Raw genomic sequence first — 19,804 nt, forward strand, 5'->3', positions numbered from 1 at the left:
TTTAACACATGTACTTCTGCACCCGAGATTTAAGAACTCAACAAAAATCTGGATGCCCACAGTTAGCTCACCAGCTCCAACTCTGAACAGAGAGCGGCACCCGCGAGCCTGCACGTGTTGGGGAGTGCGAGTTGCCATGGCAACTCGCGGTCCCGCAGCAACTAGGGCTCAGCGAGATGACGCTACCATTCCGCGCCCGGGAGAGGCACCGCCCCCGTGAGGCCGCCGCTTGTCATTGGCCGGCTAGAAGACCGAGGCAGGCTTTACCCAATGGGGAGCGCCGAGTCGCTGAAGGCGGGACAGGCGTGTACTTGAGGCGCGGGGCCGGCCGGAAGCTGGCATTGGCGGTGCAGCAGGGCGCGTGCAGGTGGGCGCAGGTGGGCGCAGGTGGGCACTGGTAAACGCGCGGGGCTGCTTCTGGGTGCCTGTGATCTGGGCCGCGCTGGAGATCCTCTCCCCGTGCGCTGGCCTCTCCACGTGGGTTTGCGGAAGGCTTGGCGGGCGGGCGCGGGCGAGCGGAGGATGCGCTGGGTCTGGGCTCCAGCCTTTCTTGCCCAGTGTTTGCGGATTGGAGCTTTAAGAACCCCTGTTGAGGCTCTTCGGCGCTTCTATCATAAGCATGCGTTGCATTTCCTTCCGTCATCCATCCATTCATTTTAAAAAACGTACCGTGTTGTTCGTGTGTGTCGAAACTGCTGAAACAGCAGTTAACAAACCAGACCAACCTCGATCTGGTGAACTAAGTTCTAGGGAGAAGAGAGAGATGAGGAAGATCACGTACCAGGTGGTGATATGTAACCACGGAGAAAAGTTACGACAGGGAGATGGAGAGTGGAGGGGCGAAGCAGGTTAAGGAGTGAGACACCTTGGTAGCTTGAAGAACGTCCAGGTAGTGGAAACGTCAGGTGCAGGGGGACCAGCAAGGAGCCCTGTGTGCCCAGGGCCAAGTGAAGAAAAGAGAAAGAAGGAGTTGTGGTGGAGGCAGTTTGATCATGTGGGACCCTGTGGCCTCAGGGAGGACTTTGGCTTGTAGTGGGAAGTTTTCAGTCAGAGGTGAGATATAATCTCAGGTGTTTAAAATCGTTCTGGATGGGAAACCAGCTGGAGGGGCGAGGGCAGAACTGAGAATTGTAGTAGGCCATGAGAGAGTAAAATTCTGGATACTTTTGAGCCAATAGGGCTTAGTGGTGGTTGGATGAGTGTGTGAGGAAGCAAGAGGAGTTGTAGGTGGCACCGAGGTTGTAGCTTCAGCTAAAATCTGGATTTCATTAGATGGTGTTTATCAAGAGGACACACACCTTGGGAAGATCGGTTTGTGGAGGATATCAGGAACTTTGAGTATCATGGATGGGTGAGTCTTGAGTGTGCAGGGGAGATGTCGAAGTGTATGTGTAGTTATATGAGTGAGTCGGCAGTGTAATACAGGGAGAGAGCCCAGAAGAAGCCTCCAGTTGGACAAGGCTTGAAGCCATCATCATCTAACGGGTATTTAGAGTCACATGGCTGAGTGAGATAGCAGAGAAAGTAAGGAAGCCCAGAGCCCAGAACCTTCAGAGTTCAAGATCAGGGCCATCAAGAAACAGCAAAGTGTGCTGTCTCTGCTAGAAAAGTAGAACATGCATGCCAAGAGAGGGCAGGGAGCAACTGACACATGCTGCTGAATATCAGCAATGAGCCTGAGCCACATGGGTGTCATTGTGGTAAAGGAGCTGGGGAGAGGGTTCAAGAGAGGACCAGAGTTCCTGGGAAATGCAGTGTGCATTGAAGGGCCAGTGGAGAGGAGAGGGGAGGTTGTAAGTGGTGTAGAAGGGAAGAGCTAATGATGCAGGAGAGGGGACAGTTGCTTAAAGTGCTGCCTTGACAGGCAAGGGGGAGAGGACTCAACTCACCTAAAGGGTTGGCCTAATAAGAACATGGGCATGCTGGCTGGATGGGTGATGTGGTGGGAGCTTGTGGAAGTTCCCTAAGATTTTTTCTGTGTTCTCAGTGATCAGAAACTAGGTCTACACTGAGAATAGAGAAGATGTTGGAGGTGTGAGATTAGGAGAGGCGAAGGAAGGAGTCAGTCTGGAGAGAGGTCGGTGGAGTAGGGAGGTGTTCAGTCACTGTGCAGCACTGACCATCCCCTTGAGCTTAGAGCTTCTGAATTTAAACTGAGACTGGTCAGCCTGAGTCTGTGGGCTCTCCAGCTGTGTGGAGTTGCAGGCTTAGAGTACACTGGCAGGCAGAGTAGGTCCCAGAGGTGGGGTTTTGCATGAAGGGAGAGAGCCACAAGGGAGTGTATGGGAGTGATTTACTGAGAGACCATGGAAATTACATTGTGGAGGCGAGACAGACGGGTGAAGGACATTGAAATGTAGTAGGGTTGGTGGATTGCAGATCTTGGTGAGGTTGAAAGATTATTGGATTCCAGGGTGCCAGCTGGAAAGATAGGAGGTGGAATTGGTCATGGATGCTTGGCATTAGGATGGTGGTGGGCTTGTAGTGACTGCAGTAGTATAGTAGTGTTCAGATAGGGAGGCATCAGAGCAGTGTTCGTGGGCAGAATAGCAGAGGCCAGGAGGCCACTAATCTAAGCAGGCAGTTCAGAGCATGGCCTAGGCATGGGTCAGAGCAGAGCCACAGTCCAGGGGTGGGGGGCCGCCCTTCTGTGGGCTCAGGGTGGGCCTTTGCCTGGTGAGTTTGGAGGTCCCCTCTAGAACCTGTCCCGACCACATCAGATCATCACCAACTGAGATGTCCCCCGTGTCATCTGGGTCTGTGGGTGGTATTTTTAGGTTTAATAAAAGTATGCCTGGTGTTTGCCTATAGGCTGATGTATCTCATCAGGGTCGTGTGAGATGCTTTTCCACCTGGGGACTGTAGCTTTGCCTGCTTGAGCCGTCTTGATCACTGGCAGTATGCCTTGGCAGGCAGGTCTGGTCGTCCTGTGCTTGTTCAATCTGGCCCATCTGCTTTGTACTGGTGGAATCCTTCAATTGCTTAATTGAAGCTTTTGGGCTGTGTCTTAAAACAATTTCTTTTCTTTTGCTTTTATTGTAGAAATTACAGAAGAGCATATGAAAACAATAAACATTCTTATAATCTGAATCTATTTTAGTATATTTCCTTTTAGTTTTTTTCCTTTGTGCACATTTGTCTATAATTTTTCTTACAAAACGAGTCATATTGTCTTCCATAGATTTATATCTGATTTTCAGTTTATTGTATTATGAGCACTTACCCACGTGACAGATGTTCCTTGAGATCACAGTTGTTAATGGTTTCTTTGGAATATTCCTTTGCACGGAGGAGTCATTCATTTCCCCGGCCTGCTACTGTTGGACAATTATGGTGTTTTCAATTTTTTAATATTAGAGATAGTGTTGCCATTATCGTCTATGTACATATAAATCTCTGTCCATGATTATTTCATTAGGATGAATTCCTAGCAGTGGAATTACTGGGCCAAAGCACTTGATAAATGTTATAAAATTACGTTTTAGAAAGGATGTACTCATTTGTCCTCCTATTAGCAGGGCATGATAATGTCCTTTTTCCTATTCTCTGACCAATACTGTACAGTATAATTTTTTAAAAAATCTTTTTTGAAAATAATTGATTTTTGTTTGTTTGTATTTGGTACTGGGGGTTGAACTCAGAGACTCTCTACCACTGGACTACAGCCCCAGCCCTTTTTATTTTATTTTTTTGGTACTATGGATTAAACCCATGGACACTCAACCACTGAGCCACATCCCCAGCCCATTTTATTTTTTATTTTGAGACAGGGTCTTGCTAACTTGCTTAGGGCTCGCTAAGTTGCTGATGCTGGCCTGAAACTTGCAATATTGCCTCAGCCTCCCGAGTCACTGGGATTACAGGCATATGCCACCTCACCCAGCTAAAATCAATATTTTTTAACCTTCAAATTAGCTGTCACATATGCTTGTAACTGAAAACTGACATGGTGATAGATGACTTGTAGACCAAAATCATTTGTCTCCCCCCATTCATGCTCCTTAAAGGCAAGAACAGTTTAATCTTGCAGCTGTTTCTACTGTTTCTACTTCCATGTTTCTAAATAATATGCTTGTGATGTGGTTATTGGCCAATTTCAGACATTCTCTATTGATTTTCTACTCTGATGGGCAGATGTGCCTGTTTCCGCATTGCATGCCAGCTGCATGGGTCACAAGGGTGAGTGGGCTGGTGTGTGTAGAGCATGTTGGGGCAGGGCCTGGCCTTGGTGAGGCCTCTCAATGCTAACTCCATAAAGTGGTAGTTAGGGTTAGCTTCCTTAACATCCTTGACCCCTCAGAATCCTCCCAACCACCAGAAGGGAAGTCTTGGGTTTTCATTGCTCTACAGAAATTAATTCAGTCACTGGGAATGGCAATGATCAAGGGCCATGGTGGCAGGCTACTCTGCTGTCCTGTAGCCGTGAGCTCAGCCTTGGCCACTAACAGCCCACTTAAAAGACACAAGGAGGGCTGGGGATGTGGCTCAAGTGGTAGTGCGCTCGTCTGGCATGCGTGTGGCCCATGTTGGATCCTCAGCACCACATACAAAACAAAGATGTTGTGTCTGCCAAAAACTAAAAATAAATAAATAAGTAAATTAAAAAAAAAGACACAAGGAGGCTTCTACATGCATTTTCCCCCATTTATATCTTTCTTATTTTTTAAACAGTACTTGAACATTATAATTTAGTTGTAGTTGGACATAATACCTTTATTTTATTTATTTATTTTTATGTGGTGCTGAGGATCGAACCCAGTGCCTCGCATGTGCTAGGTGAGCGTTCTACTGCTGAGCCACAATGCTAGCCCCTTGAACATTGTATTTTTAAGTTTATGGTAATTTGAGAGAGAATATAGTTTGTTTTTGTTTTTGTAGTGTATTCATGGGGTTGTGAAACCATTGCCAAAATCTAACTTTAGAACATTTTCCTCCTCCCAGAAGACACCCTGTCCCCACTAGCAGTCACTGCCACTTCTTTCATAGCCGGAGTAGCCACTAGCCTTTTCTGTCTCCGATTTGCTTATCCTGAGTCCTTCATGCGCGTTGAATCGTGCAATACGTGGTCTTTCGTATCTGGCTCCTTTCGCTTAGCATCAGGTTTCAAGGTGACACATTTTGTAGGTGTATCAGTATTCACTTTTTTATGGCTGAATAATATTCCACCCTGAATACCTATAGTTTATCTACTCATCCATTGATGGGCATTTAGGTTGTTCCCACCTTTGGCTGTTATGAGTAATATTGCTGGGAATGTTAGAATACAAACTTTAACGTGGAGTTGTTTATTTCTTTTGGATATGCACCTATGACTGGAATTGCTGAGTCATATGGTAATTGCATGTTTTTAACTTTTTGAGGAACTGCCAGACTGTTTTCCAAAGTGACTCCGCCACTTACACAAGCAGTGAATGAGAGCTTTGGTTTTTCTACATTCTTACCAATATTTACTATTATGTCTTTTCTTTTTCTCACTCATTATTTTATGGTGCTGGGGTGGAACCCAGCACCTTTCACCTGCTAGGGAACCACTCTACATTGAGCCATCGCAATCTCTTTTTTTTTTTTTTTTTTTACTATAGGCATCCTAATGAATGTGAAGTGGTATCTCTTTTTTTTTTTTTTTTTTTTTTTTTTTTGAATTTTTAATATTTATTTTTTAGTTCTCGGCGGACACAACATCTTTTGTTGGTATGTGGTGCTGAGGATCGAACCCGGGCCGCACGCATGCCAGGCGAGCGCGCTACCGCTTGAGCCACATCCCCAGCCCTGGTATCTCTTTTTTTAAAAAAATATTTTTTAGTTGTTGATGTACCTTTATTTATTTATCTATCTATCTATTTATTATTTATATTTTGCTAGGCAGGTGCTCTGCCACTGAGCATAATCTTATTTGCATTTCCTAAGTGACTAATGAAGTGAAGCATCTTTTCAGGTCTTCAATGTGTACTAAAAAAAAACCTTTGGAGGGGGCTATCAGGGATTGAACTCAGGGGCACTTGGCCACTGAGCCACATACGCAGCCCTATTTTGTGTTTTTATTTAGGGCAGGGTCTTATTGAGTTGCTTAGTGCCTCGCTTTTGTTGAGACTGGCTTTGAATTTACAATCCTCCTGCCTCAGCCTCCTGAGCCGCTGGGATTACAGGTATGAGCCACTGTGCCCAGCTTATTTGCCTTTTATTATTGAGTTGTAAGAGTTCTTCGTATATTCTGGATTCAGGTGTCTTGTGAGATGTGTGATTTACAAATGCTCTCTCTCCGACTGCAAGTTGTCTTTGTTACTTTCTTGTTGGCACATTTTTGCAGCACAAAAGTTGTAAATTTTGTTGTAGTCCAATTTATGTACTTTTTTCTTTTTGCTACTTATGTTACAGAGAGACTATTGCCTCATCTAAGTCCTAAAGATGTATTTCTATGTTTTCTTCCAAGAATTTTGTTTTAGTTCTTACATTTATGTTTTTGGTCCATTTTGAGTTTATTTTTGTGCGTGGTGTGAGGTAGGGCTTCAGATTCATGTTTCCTTTGTGGCTGTCCAGTTGTCACAGCCCTATTTGTTGAAGAGATCGTTCGTTGAATTGCCTGGCCACCCTTGTTGAAAATCAGTTGCCCAAAAATGAAAAATATTTTCTAGAAGAAACATTCAGTGTCTCAGAGTTATGAGTTATCTCTTAGAACTGTTAAAGAGATCACTCTATAATATGGAAAAATCTTTTTCTTCTTTTTAGCAAATAGACTTAGTGATTAAAGTTTTTAATGATAACTTACGGAATGAATATAGATTTAACTTTTATAGTAACTGGTGTATAAATATTTGCTGAACTTCTTTCTCTAACAAGGTAATGGGCTGGCGCCATCCTTTGTGTTTTCAGTGTCCCTATGTCAACAGTCTCTCATTCTTTCAAGATATCTTATTACACAGTTAATTGAAATTTGTAGCCTCTGGCTTCAAATACTTTTTAAAGATAAGGCTTAATTAAGGAATATGGAGCCTGGAATTTTCTGACTCCAGAATAGTAATATTCTTTCAGTGTGCTGTCATCAGTGACAGACCCAAATGGGAGCGGAGATCCTTGGTGCTGGCTCCCCTTGTGTCCCAGCTCCACCTTATGCTCCCCTGGCTTACTCTCACATAGAGTGGTATTTGGCCCCCAAACTGGTCTTGGTCTCTGGGGACGCTCGCTACTTCTGGTCCTTTTCATTATGATCATCCTCTTTCTTTTGTGGATCTGGGGATTGAGCCCAGGGCCTTGCACAGCAAGGCCAGTTCTCTACACGGAGCTGTGCTTCCAGGCCCATCATCCTGTTTACATGGCCACCTTCCCATGACACCCACCCCTTTTGCATACCAGTTCTCAATTTTTTTTTCGGGGGAGGGCGGGTATTGGAGATTGAACCCAGAGTCACTTGACCACTGAGCCACATCCCCAGCCATATTTCATATTTTTTATTTAGAGACAGGGTCTCACTGAGTTGCTTAGCACCTTGCTTTTGCTGAGGCTGGCTTTGAACTCGTGATCCTCCTGTCTCAGCCTCTTAAGCCTCTGGGATTACAAGCGTGCACTAGTGCCTGGCTGGTTCTCAGCTTTTAACATAGTATGTATTTGGCTCCCCCATAAGAATGGGAGTTCCATGTGGGTAGGTGTTTTGGGCTGCTAGTTTCTACTTCTCCCTCCTGGAGGTAGTCTGGTTCCCACTTCAGGTCCCAGTAGCAGCCATCGTCTTCCTGCAAGGTCCAGGGTTCCTTCCTCCTTCCCCTCCGAAGCTTTCAGGCTCCGGCAACCTCAGCCATTGCTCTTGGTTCTCTCATCACATACTCCCACGGAGGAAATTGGTTTTACAGTTCATGGACTCCTGTTCTTGTACAGGAGTAACTAGCTGCTGTGCCTGAGGAAATAGCCCATGAAGGCACATCTCTCCTCCCACATCCCATATTTCTTGCGTAAGTCCTTATGACTGGCCTGGTTGGAGGAGATGTCCCAGGCTCCTGGTGATCCTTGAGTCCTTCCCCCTGTGGGTAGTCAGGTGCCTGGGGTAAGGGTGGATGACTCATCCATGGCCTGTGTAGGAATATGAGTTAGTCCAGAATTGTAGAAAATAAAAATAATCCAAATTTTTAAGGGAAGCAAATTTTCACCATTGGAAAATTGTGATCTTGTTACTAAAAAATGGTATTTCTCATAATTTTAAGAGCTTTATATTCATGTGAGAAATATGGAATATGATGGGGCTTGGACTGTAACTCAGTGGTAGAGAGCTTGCCAAGCATGTGTGAGGCACTGGGTTTCATCCTCAGCACCACATAACAAACAAACAAACAAACAAATAAATAAATAAATAAAAGATTGCCATTAAAAAAATAGAATATGTAATGTGTGCATGATGCAGCTACTCTAAGTAAAAACACCCAGAAAATAGAAAGGAAATGTGCCAAAATGTTAAATTGGTGATGAACTAGGAGTTTGACTTTTTTTTTTTTTAACTTTTGTATACTATATTTCATGAAATACCTTTGTAGTCTCTTAGTAGGAAAGTGCTCCCCCTTTGTTTAAAAATATTATATGGTGGAAGCCCCTTTTTCCCTATGGATTTAGCAGTGTGCTTTCTCCATAGCAGGATGGCAAAACAGAAAAGAAAAGGTCCCGAAGTGACAGCGAAAAAGAGCAAAAAAGTAAAGAAGGCGTCTGCAGAAGAGAGACCTCAGGCACTTGAAACCACAGCAGACAACGAAGAAGCCAGCTCCAAGGTAAGGCCACCCGACCTCTGTGGAGCAGAGGACAGACACACAGGCTACATATGGACACACCCAGTGCCTGCTGAGAGCAAGTACAGTGTTAGGTTGGAGCACTGTTCCTGCCTCTCTTGGGCCGCCTTCTCTGCTGGCCCCTGTGTGAGGCCCCTGTTTACAGCAACTGTGGTAGACTAGATTGGCCACAGAGGGCCTAGGGAGCGATCCTTGAGTCCTTCCCCCTGTGGGTAGTCAGGTGCCTGGGGTAGGGTGGATGACTAGTCCATAGCCTGTGTAGGAATACGAGTTAGTCCAGAATTGTAGAAAATAAAAATAATCCAAATTTTTAAGGGAAGCAAATTTTCACCATTGGAACATTGTGAGCTTATCACTAAAAAATGGTAATTCTCCTAATTTTAAGAGCTTTACATTCATGTGAAGTCAGAAAAATGGAATATGGGGCTGGGATTGTAACTGGGGACCTGCAGCTGGGCTGGGGATGTGCGCTCAGAGAATGGGGCTTCCCCTGCAGAAAGGGCGATTGCTCCTCACCTTGACAATAGGTGGCGGGACCTGGGGAGCTCTGTTTAAAAACATACACTAAAAATGTTCTTACCTGGCACTAATACCAGCAGAGAGTTTGAAAATCAGCTATTAACATCACTGTTTGAATTGCATGCCACAGATTCTAAATAACTGGGGTTTTAAATACCACCCAAGACCAGGCAGGAACAATCTCCTAATGCATTTCTATTCTTCATCCCAAAATCTTAGTCTACCACAAAAATATGCTTATACCTTTAAATTTTGAAAAATCTAAAATTTTTTGTTACTGCTAAGTTCTGAGTATTGAAATTTTCCTTCTACATTGGGCTCTCTTTATAATTAGTAGTATGCATTGATCAAAATAGCATAACATCACAAATTTTGTCAAGTCAGTCAGCGTAAAATATAGATTGGTTAGGCACGCATCACATAATCACATGGCGGGACTTTTCAGAGTTTTGCCCTTGGTTCATGTATCTTGGTGAATTTCATGTTTGAGTTTAATATTGTGTGTGTCGTCCCGTCTCCCGTCCCCCCCCCCCCCCTTTCTCGTTTCTGGATATAAATAATTAAATGGGAATAGAAGTTTGTTCTAGCAGTGTTGCTTAATTCATTGAACTGAGACCATTAAGCGATTTTATTTATTTATTTATTTATTTATTTTTTAGGTGTAGATGAACACAACACAATGCCCTTATTTTTTTTATGTGGTGCTGAGGATCGAACCCAGGTCCCGCCCGCGCTAGGCAAGCGCTCTACTGCTGAGCCACAATCCCAGCCCTTTTTTTTTTTTGGTATCAGGGATTGAACCCAGGGGTACTTAACCAATGAGCCATATCCACAGCCCTTTTTTATATTTTATTTAGAGACAGAGTATCACCAAGTTGCTTTGGGCCTTGCTAAGTTGCTGAGGCTGGCTTTGAACTCACTATTCTCCTACCTCAACCTCCTGAGATGCTGGCATTACAGGTGTGCGCCACTGCACCCTGGCCTCATTGAATGATTTTTTAGGAGCATGTTTTATGTCTGTGCATGTGTGTGTGTATTTATATTTTGGTGCTGGGGATTGAACTGGGGCCTCATGCATACTGGGCACACACTCCACCACTAAGCTACACCCCCAGTCCACAAAATATATTTTAAATATCAACCATTACATGACAACTTGATTAGGCTCTTCAGTTTTTGGAAGGAAGACTTGGACCTGCCTGACTAGTACAAGGATTTGTTCCCTTTTGCAGCATGGCGCCATATATCAGTTTGTCTTTGTGAGGTGCCCCAGAGACTCCTATTTCCTGGGGTGGTGCGCCAAGATATGATTCCGGGTGGCAGGTATCCTTTCCTTTATGAAATGAGAGAAGGATAGTAGGAAGGCAGAGCCCACCTGACTCCTTAACTTACACCTGGTCTAGACATTCTGCAGTCTTCAGCAAGCCTTCATGGACACCTGGCCGGGCTGGGGGGGGGCAGGGGTCTTGATGTCCTCAGGGTTGGGCTGCAACATGCATTCAGGCAGTTCCGAGCTTTTGAGAGATGTGTAAATAACATGCACAACGTGTCTGGTAGCAGCACGGACTCTGTAGGGCAGGATGGATGGGACAGGCACAGTGTGCCAGGAGTAGGTCACCACAACCTGAGTGGTGGGGACACTCCAGATCCAGGACCCCTGTCTTGACCTGGGTTCTCTTTGGCTGTGTTTTACTGACTGGGCTCCTCTACAGCAGGTGATTTAATTCCTGTTCCTCTGGCTTCCTGTCTCCTGCTGAGGTTGGTTCTTTGTGGTTTCCAGGTTCCAGGTGGAAACAGGTTTCCTGGAGCTCACTTGGGGTCCTACCTGCTACAGAGCCTTGGTCCTTCCTGATGACACTGCTCTGCTCTTTTGAGGCTCCTTCTGTTTTCTTAAAATGAGCTCCAGGCCATCACCTTAGAGGTTTTGTGTTGTAGAACTTCTGGCTGTCCTTTGTTAATGAGCCTGTATGCAGGCTACTGGCCACTGGCAGACCCATAGTAGCTCAGCTTAAGGTTAAAATTCCTGCGTTATCGGGGAGTGATAGACATCTTTTTGTTTAAGTCCAAATAATATTTTAAAGAATGATTTCTTTTCTTTGTGGTGCCAGGAATGACTCAGGGCCTTGCACATGCCAGACAATGGCTCTACACTGAGCTACATCCCCAGCCGTTATTGTTTTTTTTTTTTTTTTTTTTTTTTTACTATCTTTTTTTTTAAAAAATATTTATTTATTTTAGTTCTCGGCGGGCGAACACAACATCTTTGTTTGTATGTGATGCTGAGGATCGAACCCGGGCCGCACGCATGCCAGGCGAGCGCGCTACCACTTGAGCCACATCCCCAGCCCCCGTTATTGTTTTTTATCATTATAAAATATATGTTGATTAAAAGAAATTTGGAAAACAAGAAAGAAGAAAGCATTTGGGGTGTGTTTCTTTTTTTTTTTTTTTTTTTAAGAGAGAGTGAGAGAGGGAGAGACAGAGAGAAATTTAATATCTATTTTTAGTTTTCGGTGGACACAACATCTTTGTTTGTATGTGGTGCTGAGGATCGAACCCAGGCCGCACGCATGCCAGGCGAGCGTGCTACCGCTTGAGCCACATCCCCAGCCCTGGGGTGTGTTTCTTGCTAGTCTGGTTTGTTTTATAACATGGAGTTACTGATAAATTTGTGTGCTGTGTTCACAGGTTTTGAGTTAGTTTCAGGCTCACCAGGAGCAGCGGGTTGTCCTGCTGGCCTTTGTTGGGGGGCTGCCGGCCTGGGAGAGGCAGTCACTGACCAGCAGAGGTCGACAGCCACACTCCCCAAGGATGCCTGCGAGCCCAACGGCTAGTTCCTATGCTGCGGGTGGCTTCTCAGTTTGGTCTTTGTGATTCTGTGTAGGGGCTTGGAGGCTTACACCCTGAGATCCTCTTCTTGTATTTCCAGAAGTCAGTATCCCAACAAAATGGGGACTCTCCTTAAAAATCCACATTGGTCTCTGTTGATAAAAATATTTCTTTACTCACTCTTCTTGTTCTCCTGGGAAATTATTAAAAGGCATCAGACGTATATTTTAGAGAAAAAAAATATGGAAAGCTGAACCTAACTGTTGAAGAATGGCAGATTGTGAGGCCTGGAAAGCGACATTGTGCATTACTGGGGAGCTGGTGGAAAAGTACTGCACTGGCCGCCTCCCTGTCCCCCAGTACTTCCAAGAGAGCCTCTGGGATCTGCGGTGGAGAAGGGAGAGGCCTCTGTCATCCTTGAGCTGCTGTGTTGTCTCCCAGAGATGTCCATCTGGGGAGCTCCCTGGGCCCTGCGCAGCCATTTCCCACAGTATGAGCACTCCGTGCTTGCGCCAGGACAGTTGAAGTGTCCCCAAGTGCTAGAAACTTCATCGCCCCTTGGGGAATGGTTTCCATGGAGCTTGAGTTCCGATTCAGGCCTGTGGGCTCAGCTCGAGGGCCGCCTGGGGCTGCAGCTCTGCTGGCCCTTGGTTTGGCGTCAGGCTCCTCAGCCCCAGGCTTCCTTGCTCAGCTCACTATCTAGAGGCCCTGGCAGGCCTGCAGCACTGGAGAAGCGGGTGGTTTGTGATGTCCCTGGTCAAGAGCACAGATGCTCCAAAACACCTTGCCCCTCGTCTTGGTGGCTGGGTTCCCATGGACTGGGTGCCTGCAGCTTCCCTCTTCCTCAATTCTGCTGGGCAGTGGATTCACGGGGCTGGGGCTGGCGTACAGGACTCTGCTCTTCCTGGAGGGTGTCCTGGGGCAGTGGAGTCTCAGTTTACCTGTCTGCCGTGGAGAGCCCTTCCACTACGCCTGACCCCTGGAGTTCTCCTGCAGTTACCTTAACCCTTCCAGATCTGGTTTTCTGCTGCAATCGGCCGGTGTGTGGGGGTTGAGTTTTAGATGACTTAGGTCTTCGGAAGGATGGCTCCAGGTACCAGGCTTGGGGGCAAGCCTGCTCTGTGCACTTGAACTGGCTGAACTGGAAGGAGCCGTGGCGTGATTTGGCAGATCCTTGCCCTCCTGTCTCCCTCCCTCTTCTCCTCCTCCTTCCTCTCCTTGTTCCCCTCCTTTCTTGCCTTTTCTCCTGCCCGCATCCTTTCATCCTTCCTTTCCTCACCCCCTTCCCTCACCTCCTTTCTGATCCCTCCAGGAGAGAAGCTGGGCATTCTGTTTCTGTCCTAGACACTGAGACATCTGAAGGGGAGACAGTGTAAACAGGACTGTCGTGCCAAAGCCAACCACGCGTCTGCAGGTTTAGAGGGTGGTGCCGCGGCTGCTGTAAATACACCTCTGGCTGCCGACATGTTGTGGGCGAGCTGGGAGGAGGGCTCTAGCTGAGGCCTGTCATTGATAGGTATCCTTGTGTTTGCCAAGTACTTTTCTTTGGAGATAGAGTCTCACTGTGCTGCCCAGTCTGGCCTTGAACTTGAGAACACCCTGGCCCCTTAGCCTGCTGTGTAACTGGGATTACAGATGTGCCACCACACCCAGTTGGTGTGAGCATGTGCAGAGGCCTTGCAGTGTTGGCTTCTCAGCAGCTCTGAGGTGACCAGGGCCAAGGTGGGGGAGTTGTGCTGGTTTTGCAGACACGGCAGAGTGGGCCACCTGCAGAGTCTACCTGCTAGCTGGTGACAGAGGAGACACACCGTTGAGCTTCCTTTCTGCCTTTTTCCCATCTCGTTCCCACCACTGATTGTCCTCAGTCATGGTGGTTCAGGGTGCTAACTGGTGAAACTCCATGAATGTCACCAATGCTTCCTGGCATCTGCCTTCATACTGAGTATTGGAGACCTGAATGGGAGAGCAGCTCAGATGTGGGGTGCGTACGTCCACATCGGGAACAGCAGGCAGGAGTGCACAGTAGGGTTACTCCTGGAAGGGGTCAGTTGTGTTCTTCTTTCAGGATGTGTGTGCAGTTGGAAGCCAGTTGGCGTCCAGGTCCCGTGTGTTTCCAGGGTCTCCACTGGAACCTGCCCAGTAGACTCTGGATTGAGGCTGGCTGCGTTTAGAAGGAAAGAGCTGCTCAGTTGGGACTGCTCTGTGGCTCTTTTGTAATCTTGAACATAAGTCAGATAGAGTCACCCAGGCAGTAAGCCTGCAGGTTTTTATAGAACCATCAAGATGTGGTAGTGAACTCCATGGCCTAGAGAATTTGCTCAGAGCCAAAATCCTTCACACCAATGGCATTTGGCCTCAAGGATTGTTAGTGTTCCCCCGGGTATGTCATTGCCCCCTTGGGGCCAGTAGTTGGAGTCTTTACAGACAGCTTCCTGGAGCCTGAGTTGCTTTCTTTTGGAATTCCGTCCTGCCCCCATTACTTTGTGACTACTGGATCCTAGGTTGGAATTACAGGTTGGTAGACTTGTAGGCTAAAGTGACTTACAGATGGATTAGTCATCTCACCTGGGGAACTGAGACCCAGAGAACACAGCGACCCTGAGAGCCTTAGTGGTTTCTGGAGGCCATTAGGCCAGGAGGAGGTCAGATCTCTCTGCTCAGTCACCTCATGACAGTGCCTCCTGGGTCTTGCATTTTTCTGGCTGAGTACCACTGCACTGCATGGAGTTGCAGATTTGTTTACCTCTTGACCAGACTTTGGACCGTGAGTCATTTCCAGTCCTAGCTGTTCTGAACACACTGTGGCTATCTCTGTAAGTCCTCCTGTGTGTTCATTTCTCCCATGAATCCCAGGACTGCAGTTGCCATACCGTGTGATAAGCATGTGTGTGATTTTCTGAATCACTGCTTGTCCGGTCCACAGCCCACTTGGGCCAGGGCAAGGAGATAGGTTGCTGAGAGGCCAAAGTGCCCGAACCCAGTGTGCAAGACATGGGAAAGCTTACAAGAGATGAGTAACTACTCCAAGAAGAGTTCAGTGGTGACAGGCTGAGCCAGTAGCACTCTGTCCCATGACTTTGCTCCAGGAAAAAGAGCCCCTCCATCCCTCCCAGTGCTGTGGGAGGACACACACCCTTTCCACAGGACTTTAAAGGTTGATTGGCAGAAGCTTAATTTGCTTAGTTCCATGTATGGACAGTGAGCCAAGGAGCCACTGCTGTGGTGCGCGCGCAGGCAAGTGCTCCTGCAGACGGTGCCGTCAGACTGTCTTAGTTCTCAGACTTCTGGAGAAAAGACAGGGTTCTGCCTTATCCAGGAACCCTGGCCTACCCTGCCCTCCTTGTTCCTTTGACTTGGTGCAGCTCCAGGCACCAAGAGGCACTTCAGGAGCGTAGCATTCTTTTCTTGTCACTGTCTTTAAGGATGGTGCACTACTAAGCTGGTCTCCAGAGCTCCTGTGCTCTACTTCCCCCAGCAGCTTGTGCAGGTGCCTAGGGCTCTGCATGTTTATCAGCACTTGTTATTGTCAGTATTTTAAATTTTGGCCATTGGATGTAGTCATGGGGAGAGAGAGAGAGAGAGAGACAGACAGACAGACAGACAGACACAGACAGATTGATTCTTCTTATTTTTTTCCCCCTAGTCCTGGGGATTGAACCACTGAGCTACATCTCCAGCCCTTTTTATTCTTTTATTTTGAGAAGAAGTCTGCTGACTTGCCCAGACTGACCTTGAACTTGTGATCCTCCTGAAGCAGTTTCCTGAACCTCTCTGATTACAGGTGGGTGCCACTGCACCCGGCCTGTGTGTGTTTTTTAAAAGCAGCTTTGTGAGGTACAATTGACATAGTAAACTGCACTTACTTTAAGTGTACAGTTTCTCTTTGTGGTTTTAACTTGTCCCAGGCTCAGTGGGTCTTTTAGATCATTCAGGGTACAAATCAAACACGGCTAGCAAAGAAAGGGTTACTAGGAGTTACTTATTACACTGATTCACAGAGCAAGGTGGCTGCCCCATAGGCAGAATGGCAAGGAGGTCAAAGCTTGAACAATATATACACACACACACACACACACACACACACACACACATGCTTTGGGGGCTAGAAATTGACATCTTCACCTGCTATGTTGCAGTCTCTCATTGTGCCTGTGCCCGGAAATATGTCTAAAATTTTGTTAGGTCTCCCCGCCTGGGCATCTGTTTGAGCATGTAAATGTATTTAAATGAGTGTGTTGGTTAGTGAGAGGTTGTGGTCACATCTCCTTGCCACTTTGATGCCTTAGAGGATGGACTAGTCTGGGAATGTCCTCTGCCATTCACCCCAGGCTTAGAGCAGGAGGTCCTTTTCTTTCAGTAGTCACCGACTTAAACTGAACCTGTGCTCCTGCTCCATTTTACCTGACCAACCATGATCGTCGATGAACATCTTCACTTGTTTCTACCATTTATAAATTATCTTTGGTGAAGTGTCTGTTTAGTTGTCTTGGCCATTTTTGTTGGTTTTCTCATTATTGAGTTTAGGGAGTTTGTTGTATATTCTGTATACAAGGCCTCTATCAGAATTTTTGTTTTGTAAATACATTTTTTTCTCCCTCTGTAGCTGGAGTTTTCATTTTTCTCAACAGTGGCTTATGAAGAGCAGACATTTTAAATTTTGGAAAAGTCCAGCTTGTTAATTTTTCTTTTGTGATTCATACTTTGGTCAGCACACTATTTTGGTTGGGCACGCCCTGGAGATGTTTCCAAGTCAGTGTGTGTACATCTGCCTACTTGGTCCTGCTCACACCTAACGTTGCACACTGTTCCACTGTGTGAGTGTGCCACATTTGATCATCTAGGCATCCATGGGTAGACCTTTGGGCTTCTGTCCATTTTTTTTGGTTATCAGCCCCTCTGGTGGATGTGAGTGATGTCTCTTTGTGGTTTTGATTTTCATTTCCTTGTTAATTTATGATGTTGAATATCTTTTAATGTGCTTCTTGGCCATTTGTGTATTTTTTTTGGAGGAATATCTATTCAGATATTTGCCCATTTGCTCCCTGGGTTCTTTGTCTTTTTATTGTTCATTTGGAAGATCTTTCTTAAAGCTTCTCTTTGTTGTGAGCCTTTTTCTCTTTCTGCTTATATATATGTTGTGAATCTTTCATCCATACTGTTTACTTAACGAGATGTTTTCTAAAGGAAGTAGTCATGTATCCTTTTTGTGGTAATTCCATTTTTTAAAGTTCTGGTCACCAAGAGATTTGGTTTATAGTTCTTTTTGTGTGTGCAGCGGTGGTAGGGGCGAGGAGTACCCAGGATTGAACTCAGGGGCACATGATCACTGAGCTTATTTTGTATTTTATTTAGAGACAGGGTCTCACTGAGTTGCTTAGGACCTCGCTAAGTTCCTGAGGCTGGCTTTGGACTCACGATCCTCCTGCCTCAGCCTGTTGAGCTGCTGGGATTATAGGCATGCACCATTGTGCCTGGCTGAGAATTGGTTTATATTTCTAAAAATTAGGATGGAGATTATTGATGGTTTAACTCGTCAGGGGCTGTTGAAATGGACTAAGTCCCTAGAATCGGAAAGGGTCTGATTTAGCAGGGAGGCTGTGGTGGTCAAGTGTGTGAGCCCCTGCCCTGGGCTCTGGCTCTCCCCCTTATTGTATTGATCTCTTTCTTTGAGTATCCACCTTCTATCTGGTGGGTCTTTGGGGGGTTCCTACCTCTAGGTTTTTATAAATAGTGTTCCTAAGAACATTTGGGTTTCAGTTTTCCCTTAGATTCCTGCTTTGGTTCCTCTGGCTGTATTCCTAGGAGTATAATCTGCCAGATCATATGCAAGTTCTACATTTAACTTTTTGAGGAATTGCCAAAGTGTTTTCCAGGCAGCTGCCTGATTTCACACTCCCCGCACCACTGAGGACGCTGGGTCACACTTCTCTGGTCCTCAGCAGCAGTGCTGTTGCCCAGCCTCATCCTAGCCTTCCTAGAAGGTATGTGGTGGGTCTCACGTGGCTCTGATTCACATTTCTCCAGTGGCCAATGTGTTGAGCATTATTTTCATGTGCTCTTTGGTCGTTTGAAGAAATGAATATTTTCTTTGCCCATTTTAATGTTTTGATCTGTCTCTATTATGGAGTTGTGAGGGTTCTTTATAAATTCTAGAGATTCAGCCTGGCACAAGGGCACACTCCTGTAACTCCAGCAACTTGGGAGGCTGAGGCAGGAAGATCAGAGATTTGAGGCCTGCCTCAGCAACTTAGTGGGACCCTGTCTCAAAATAGAAGTGCCACTGGGTTACAGCTCCAGTACCTAAATAAACAAGATCCTTTTGCAGATAGAAGTCCTGTAAACGTTTTCTCCTGTTCTGTGGGTTGTCTTTTTACTTTCTTGCTGATACTGTTTCAAGCACCAAAGTTTTTGATTTTCATGGCATGTAGTCTATTTTTTTCTTTTGTTGCCTGTACTTTGATAACACATCTACAAAACCATTGCCAGGGGGCCAATGTTGCAGAGTGGAGCCGCAAATCCCTGACTTGCTGGTGTGACTCCCTTTCCTAAGCTGAGCTCCTTGGCTATTTCTGGGTGTCCTTGACCTGGGGTTGCAACTAATGCTGGACAAGCCAGATCGTATGCTGGATTTCTTGTTTTGGTTTAGTTGCATTCTGAAAGAAGCATTTATGTTGTCCTCTGGCTCTTGATGACAGGATAGAAGGGAGAAAGATGACATTGACAGTATCTATAGGGAGCACAGCACAGGTTTCTTTTGTCTGCTTTTTGTACATCGAGATCAAAGACCCGTGATGGTAAAGCCTGCTCTGTAAGGAGCTGCAGTGCTGCTGTTGCCCACAGCAGAGGACTCTGGGGGTTTGGCTTCGAGTCCCATCCTTCCTGCCAGTTCCAGCACAGCGCACACTGTATGTCCCCCTCTGGGGCAGAGTCTTTCTGACCAACACCTTTCTGAAACCCTCTTTGTGGCCTGAGCAACCTTTTCATTTCTCTTCTTCCTATTTTTTCACATTCTCCATGTTGGCCCCGTAGCCTGACTCTTCTCCAGTGGCAACACTTAGCAGTAGTTCACCCGGATCAAGTTAGGACATTTTAGCTTGTTCAGCAAAAGTGTGTTAAAAATTGGGCTTTTATGCTGCTAGAAATGGCGTAATTATTTGATATTGCATTAACTTATGTTTTTATATGTAATCAGTTATGCAACTGTTAATTGCTTTTCCCCCCCCAATGGCTTTCAATTACTTGCTTAAAGAGTTCTTTTGTTTTGAAGGATGGTAAATACAGCAAGCTTGTTATTGTGGGGTGTTGGGTTGGCATTAGGGAGCTTTAGGATGACTGTTTATAGTGACACTGGCTCTGGTAACAAAACTTTTAGCAAAACTGAAGCTCTGTGAGGTTCTGCTGATGCCAAGCAGAGTTGTGCTACTTTTGGTGTCACTCATTGTCTGGGTCTGCAGCCCCGTCAGTCACTGGAGAGGGATAGTCTCACGAAGTATGAGAAAACCCGGCCATGGGTTTGTTCTGACCTGGAAGGTCATTAGTGGGTTTCCCCAGTTTCTTCTTGATGCATTCAACAGCCGACAGCTTGGATTGCCACATGAAGGTGAGCTAACGCTTGATGGATATTGATGGATTTTAGGTTCCTGTAAGGCTCAGGGTGACTGCATCCGGGGCAGTTCCCCTTCTCAGTGTGTGAC

The 19,804-nt window shown here is 46.0% G+C and overlaps 1 protein-coding gene across 5 annotated transcripts in view; it reads left to right on the forward strand.

The window, feature by feature from the left end:
* Positions 1–297: 297 nt before the first annotated feature.
* CHLSN (cholesin) overlaps positions 298–19,804 on the forward strand; it is a 118,457-nt gene continuing 98,950 nt past the window's right edge. The window contains exons 1-2 of one of the 5 annotated variants that reach the window (XM_081299407.1): positions 298–377; positions 8,615–8,744. In XM_081299407.1, coding sequence (XP_081155533.1) covers positions 8,616–8,744 — 129 coding nt within the window. In that variant the 5' untranslated portion in view covers positions 298–377; position 8,615. Of the gene's footprint in view, positions 378–1,328; positions 1,352–8,611; positions 8,745–19,804 lie in introns of those variants that run through there. The other 4 variants (XM_081299408.1, XM_081299409.1, XM_081299405.1 and 1 more) reach the window with 4 other exon arrangements.

This window comes from Spermophilus citellus (genome assembly GCF_964194105.1).
Source record: "Spermophilus citellus genome assembly, chromosome: 6".
Taxonomy (NCBI): domain Eukaryota; kingdom Metazoa; phylum Chordata; class Mammalia; order Rodentia; family Sciuridae; genus Spermophilus; species Spermophilus citellus.